The 7,500-nt window shown below is 34.9% G+C and overlaps 1 protein-coding gene across 2 annotated transcripts in view; it reads right to left on the bottom strand.

The window, feature by feature from the left end:
• The window catches only part of LOC122246244 (ecdysone-induced protein 78C), a 274,832-nt gene that overhangs the window by 6,500 nt on the left and 260,832 nt on the right, over nt 1–7,500 (bottom strand). For both annotated transcript variants that reach the window (XM_086530891.1, XM_043004687.2), the window contains 4 exons: nt 4,574–4,715; nt 3,438–3,643; nt 882–1,029; nt 373–536 (listed from right to left, as the gene is read on the bottom strand). In XM_086530891.1, the coding sequence (XP_086387017.1) occupies nt 373–536; nt 882–1,029; nt 3,438–3,643; nt 4,574–4,715 (660 nt within the window). The remainder of the gene's footprint in view (nt 1–372; nt 537–881; nt 1,030–3,437; nt 3,644–4,573; nt 4,716–7,500) is intronic.

The raw sequence follows: 7,500 nt of genomic DNA, 5'->3' as shown, positions 1-7,500 counted from the left end.
AAGGACAACAGCACATAGTTAAGAAGAACTAGGAGATCCAACAAATATGGTTAAAAAAGATGGGCAAATAAAGGAGAGATAACGATGATGAAAAGGAGGAGAAGAAGAGGGAAAAAGGTGAAAAGAAGAAGAAAATGCCAAAGAAGCAGATGATGATGAAGAAGAACAAAGACTAAGAAGAAGAAGAAGATAACGAAGAAGAAGAGAGAGGAGAAGAAAAAGAATAAAAAGGCGATAAAGAAGAAAATGAATAAGAAAAAAGGAGAAAAAAGAAGACGACGAAGAAGAAGACAAAAAAATGAAGAAGAAAAGTCGAAAAATAAGGCTAAGAAAAAAAAAAAAAAAAAAAAAATCATTCGACTGCAGACTCACATCAAACATCATCTCCATCTGACTGCGTGTGACGTAAGAACCATCACTAAAGGTGAGTGTGTTGTCCACAGCGCTTATCATTCGACTAATGTGTGTCAGCCACAGCTCGAAGAACCCGACCTTGATGAGAATAAGCTGATCGTCCTGCGACAACTCCGAGAATCCTGTGAGGTTTTGGAAAGAAAAATCAAATTAGTGGTCAGAATGTTTTTCGTTTTGGGTGTGTTATAGGGAGAGAGAGAGAAAGAGAGAAAGCAAACAAAAGTCAAATAAAAGTTATTTTGCATCGTTTTTGGTTTCTTTTGTCTTTTCGTTCTTTTTTTTTGGGGGGGGGAGGGGTGTTGCTTCTTAAAAGGTGTTCGGTATCCCTTTTCATATCGACTCGGGAGTTAAACAGAGGTTTTACAAAGACAAATAGATACACGGATAGACAGGCAAAAGAATATACACACATACATACAATATAGCAAAAAGTATATACAATCTTTCAACATCGGGTGTCAAAGTACCTGGCACTCTTTTGGCGAATTCGACCACCCGCTGTATAGAAGGAGTCATGAACACGGCGAAGCTCTGCCACATGGTAATCTTCTGCTGCTCGAGGGTATCCATGGTGGAAGAGGCTACCTCGGGGTCGCTGCTAACTTCAGACGTGTTCTGGAAGGATAAGAGAGGGAATTAGATATACATTTGGTGCGAAGAGAAGGACGAGTATGGTTGGATTTAGATTCCTTTATTGCAAAAGGAATGGCTTGCAGGGTTGCAATCAGACGGAGGGTTTCTGTAGGAAAGGAAGAGTTACACGTTTGTTTGACCGAGATGGAAAAGGTTGAAGTTTTTGAAGAAAAGGGACGATGAGAGCTGGAATTAGATGGACATTTTCGGAGAAGTGGGATGATAAATAGGGTTGGAGGTCCACGGTTCTTTTCTGAGGAGGAAAGGACTAACAATGTTCAAGTTTTAGGAGAGAGAATGCAAAAATGTGTCAATTGTGACAAATATTGAAAAAAAAAATGCAAAAAAAAAAAAAAAATGCAACAAAATAAAAAAAAGAATTAAATCCGTAAAACAAGGTATTAAACTAATATTTAGAGGTGAACATTCTTGGAATGATGTACTTATGAAGCAATTAATTCTGAAGAACATGAGGCACATCTCTTATATTGCATATTGTGGCTATTTCATACATTCAGGTCGTGTGTCACTGCCGAAGAATCAGATATTGTAAGTATGTTGGATGATGATATGCAATTCTGTGCGTTTATCATGTATGGTAATGTAACACACATCATAACTTCAGAAGCTCACACACACACACACACTCATATATATATATATATAATATATATATGTATATATATATATATATATATATATATATATATATCTATATCTGTGTGTGCGTGTGTGTGTGTGTGTGTGTGTGTGTGTGTGTGCGCACACACACACACACACACACACACACACACACACACACATACATACATACGTATACATATATATATATATATATATATAATATATATATATATATATATATATATATATATATATATATATATATACACACACCTATCTATCTATCTATCTATCTATCTATCTATCTATCTATCTATCTATCTATCTATATATATGTATATATATATATATATATAGAGAGAGAGAGAGAGAAAGAAATATAGATACATATATATCTACACACACACACACTTATACACATATATATGTACATATATATATATATATATATATATATATATATATATATATATATATATATATATATATATATCAAAATCAATATTTTTCTAATGCAGCTATATTCGTCACCGGTTTCACCTCCCACTGATGTCCCTACTCGATCTGCCACCAACAAAGAACCGCCGCAGATTTGTCTCCCTGTGGAAAGCAGACACACACAATATCCTCTCGCACAATCACCTTGGGGGACACCGCGCTCCCTGGCCATTCGGCAGCGCCCCTGGTGGCCGGAATGCATACTACCGCCTGAGAGCTGTCCTGGAGATGATAGTTGACAATAGTGGCGTTGCACTTGGTAACTGAGGGACGCTATCATGATTTTTGTCGTTGTCTGTTGATTTTCTGTTGCATGCGTTGCTAAAAGGTTCATACAAAACGAAGAGAGTGGTCGAATATTAGCGCATCGACAACAGTACTCCAGGATGAAATGTTTCACACGTTCCGATCAGATTGTTGACCACATACACTTTCCTCTTTAGTATTAATTATGTGGAAATAACCACATGTCTTTTCCTTGACATAGACCCAGTGAGAATAATGGATCTACTTTACCCTCCTTTAATGGTAAGGCACAAGCGTAACAAGCTACATAACAGATGAATTTAAAAAACTCGGAAAAAAAAAATCTTCAGCCTTTTGATGGTCAGGAACGCAACATCGGGAATTCAAACACACTAATAACCTTCAAAGCCTGTACTGACTGTATCTCTCTTATACGAATTTATTTACACGAATTATTTCAGAATATCCACAAATACATCGGAACGTCTTAATTGAAGGCATAGCAGCTCTGCTTGTTGGCTCTGTTTGATCATCTTCACATGCAGAACGACAGCAAATAAGAGTGCAAGTCAGTGTAAACAAGTGTATTACAACGTTAAGCTTCGGTTCCATTGCTGAATATAAGTTGATGGCGTGACTTGTCAAAATTCTCAAAGAAAGAAAGAAAAATAAAAAAAAAGGTCTAGGAACGGTTCTTGAAGGTACAGCGGTTCCTGAAGAAAGCACATGTGAGGTTGTGATCGCTAGTACTCATGCATGACTTCATGCGTGTAGTGGAGAAAGAGAAGGGGGGTGGGGGGCTGGAGGGACGGAAAGTGGGGAAAAAGGAGGGGGAGGGGGGGTGATGCTGCTGCTAATGACGATATTGATGTTCAGGTTGATGTTGATTTTCATTCTAATCTTAATTCTAATTCTGATGTTGATGGTGATGTTTCATATTGATGTTAATGATAATGATAATGATGATAAGGATAATGATGAAAATAAGGATGATAACGACGTTGACGATGATTGTAACTCACGAAAATGATAGGTTTCCTGACGAGGGCTCTGGTCTTTTCCTCCGTATAGGCACAGTTGGCATGGTGTGCCTGCGAGATGGTGAGGATGATGTCGTAGATAGCCAGCTGTTTGTTCTCGACCTCCCTGGCCACCACCTCCGACCCCTCGCCCCGCCCATCGCCGTCACGTTCGCGGGATCGCTTCGGAACCCGGCCGTATCGCACAGCTGCAAGGATATGGTCGGGTCAGGATGGTTGCGGTGTGTGGATTTTATTATTATTATTATTATTGTTATTATTATTATTATTATCATTAATTATTATTATTATTATTATTATTATTATTATTAATTATTATCATCATTATTAATTATTATTATTATTATTATTATCATTATTATTATTATTATTTTATTTTATTTATTTATTTATTTATTATTTTTTTTTTTTTGGGGGGGGGTTATGTGTGTGTGTTTGTGTGTATTTGTGTGTGTGTGTGTATGTGTGTGTATTTGTGTGTGTGTGTGTGTGTTTGTGTATGCGTGTAGATGGGTGTGCATCGTTGTTTTAGGTGTGTGTCTTGCATATAGGTGTGTCTATTGTTATATGCTGTATGTATGTGGGTCGTTTAGGGCATACAAATACGTAAAATAACATATAGATACACACTAATGCATGGGTTAGAGATACGCCATTCAACATTCAAGTATAAATTGAAACAATTTATGATGCTCTGATCAATAACAACATGTAGCGAACCACAAGCAATGACTCTCCATGGTATGAGACTTATCACAATAAAACTACCTACAATTATTTCTCTAATATCAATAAGCAAAAAAGAAATATCTGGTAATGAAAGACTAACGGTTACAACCAAAGCTCCTGGTCAGATTCCCTAAAAAAAAAAAAAAAAAAAAAAAGGAGAAGGAGAAGGAGAAGGAGAAGAAGAAGAAGAAGAAGAATGAGAAGAAGGAGAAGAAGGAGAAGAAGGAGAAGAAGGAGAAGAAGAAGAAGAAGAAGAAGAAGAAGAAGAAGAAGAAGAAGAAAAGAAGAAGAAGAAGAAGAAGAAGAAGAAGAAGAAGAAAAGAAGAAGAAGAAGAAAAGAAGAAGAAGAAGAAGAAGAAGAAGAAGAAGAAAAATATCGAGTTACTCACAATCTCTGGACATTCCCACGGCAAGACACTTCTTGAACCGACAGTACTGGCATCTGTTTCGGTTGAGTCTGATCACCAAACACTTGCCATCTCGCAGACATCTGTACTCGATCTGTTTCTGGATGCTGCGCCTGAAGAAACCCTGTGGAGGAAGAGAGACGTTTGAGAAACAGGATATTCGTAAAGTTTATTTTTTTATTTATTTTATTTTATTTTTTTTATTATTATTATTTTTTTTTTTTTGAGTTCTTAGATACGTGTCAGTGCAGATTGAACCTCGCACGATTACGAAAACATTGGTGTAAAATATATGAGCGTTCTCACGAAATTTAATTAATTGTTAGAACTCTCGCAGTCTATCATAAATAAACGCATGATAAAAGAGACTGTAACTCATACAGTTACGTACACATTTGCATAAAGATGCAAGCATTTTCGAGTAATGAAATTAAATACAGATTATTATAAATAAACACATGTTTAAAACAAAAGGAAACACATGCAATTACATTTGCATACAAATGTATGTATTATTGCAAAATGCAATTAAATGTTAATATGCTCACAATCTATCATGTAAAAAATATGCTAACACAAGTTAAATGTCATACAATTACGAATACATTTACATACGAATTACACCCATACTGAACCTCTTACAATTACATACACACATAAAATACACGTATGCACGGAGTGAAAAAAATCAGTTAATGCTTACTGAAATTCTCACAAATTAAAGGGTTTACGATGATATACTAGAACCTCTTTTCGGCTTTACAGAGAATTTTGATTAAAAAGAAAAAAAAAAAAAAAAAAAAAAAAAAAAAAAAAAAAAACATTCTCTTAACGTTAATTATCTAAACAACCTAAACCCTTATCATCCTGCATCTCAACGGTATGTAAAAGTAAAGTTAGTTTACTAGACAGACGAAGTAAACAATGAAGAAAATAACGGACGCTTGCAATGCCAGGAGCTTCCAGGTAGAACGCCAGACTGGATGAGAAAACCCCCGGGTTCTGCCCAAGGTGAGGTTGACCTATGACCTCGAATGCAATTTATGCTTCTCATAATTTTTTTTCGACGATATCTGGAGCTAAATGCCTATTAGACTGAGTCTGAATAGAGTCATGATTACAGTAGCTACTTAAGTTCATAGAGGGAGTGAATGAATTTGCAATACATAATCAACACAACCGGCGTGCCTTCTTGCCTGCCGTGGCTTTAGAATGAAAGCAAAGGAAACACGGCGAAACATCGGAGTCTTAATAAAAAAAAAGAAAAAAAAAGAATAGCAAACATGGGCGTTTGAGCTTAATGATGGGAAACAGTAGAGAAAAAAATATATACAGATAATCAAATACGAGATATAATAACAGGCATTTACTGTACCGGCAAGTTATAAATCGCAAACCCATTTGAAGAATACCCCCACGGATATAGAAATACATTAAAGAGTGTTAGAATGTTATAAAATGTTTCTTAATGACTTTAATCAATCAGATATGTAACCAAATTTATTATATAATGCGCGACAAACAAGCCTAATTAACCGACAAGTCTTAATCATATTAATTAAAACTTTTATTTACATGAATGAGGGACGACGAAACGTTACATAATTATGAGAGTGGCCTATGATTGATATGATATGATAAGCTACCGTCATATCATTTTTTTTTTACTCGCGGGAAAGAAGGCATTCTGATATACAGGAAACGAGTGACAAGTCATGGGTATCAGATTAATCCTCAGATGATGACAAACATATAAATATATATTTGGTAATCTTCTTGATGTATATGATTCTCATGAAGATAGAATCAAAACGCGTTAATTATATACTTTTGCGTTATGAAGTTTGTTATTCTGGTTTATTTATTTCTTTTTATGCGCTCATAATAAATCGTAGATAAACATATGTTGATAGAAAGTTAACTACACACAGTATTATTACGTACGTATTTGCATATATGCAAACACGAATGATTCATTATTATTAATTTCCAGTTTGATTTTCTTTTGTAAATATAGTTATCATCTTTTACAAAAATAGAAATAGTCTTTACTAACTTTAAAATGATGTATAGTTACTATAATTTCAAAAGAGAGAATAGTTGAGAATATAAATTAGTCACTGTTAATCTAAAACAAAAATATTCCTTGTTGATATCAGATACAAAACAGTCATCACCATTATTACCATTAATTCATAACTCTCATTTTCCAAAAAAAAAAAAGTTACTATTCTAAAACAAAAAATATTCATAGTTGATATCAAATACAAAACAGTTATCACCATTATTATCATGAATTCATAACTCTCCCCCCCCCCCCCCCAAAAAAAAAAAAAAAAAGTTACTATTTTAAAACAAAAAAATATTCATAGTTGATATCAAATACAAAACAGTTATCACCATTATTATCATGAATTCATGACTCCCCCCCCCCTAAAAGAAAAAAAAAAAAAGTTACTATTTAAAAAAAAAAAAAAAAAAATCATAGTTGATATCAAATACAAAACAGTTATCACCATTATTATCATGAATTCATAACTCTCACCCCCCCCCACAAAAAAAAAAAAAAAAAAAAAAAAAAAAAAAAAAAAAAAAAAAAAAAAAGTCCCTCTCCACAACAGCCTGGTGCGGTAACTGTGAAATGGTGAAACTCGAGCAAGTTGTCAAGACTGTCCCTTAGAGACTGCCACATCCGACGGGCATGTCACTCAGCTTGTGTTCGAGATAGTAACTTACTCTCAAAACTTTGGCTTCCGACTAACGAATTCTAAATTTGAATTCCCACTCTCGGTCGGGTTCGTTGTGAGCGGATTGTGAGAGGTAGAAGAAAGGGTTGAATTTTGTAATGACGGTTTGGGGATTCAAGCATGGAGGAAGTTCGAGTTTTGAGAACATAGGGGGGATAAAGG

Source organism: Penaeus japonicus, unplaced genomic scaffold, assembly GCF_977035675.1.
Source record: "Penaeus japonicus unplaced genomic scaffold, GWHDUDI00000001_assembly GWHDUDI00000034, whole genome shotgun sequence".
NCBI classification, from domain to species: domain Eukaryota; kingdom Metazoa; phylum Arthropoda; class Malacostraca; order Decapoda; family Penaeidae; genus Penaeus; species Penaeus japonicus.
The sequence above is the reverse complement of the archived record's forward strand: the minus strand, read 5'-3'. Positions and strand labels throughout refer to the sequence as shown.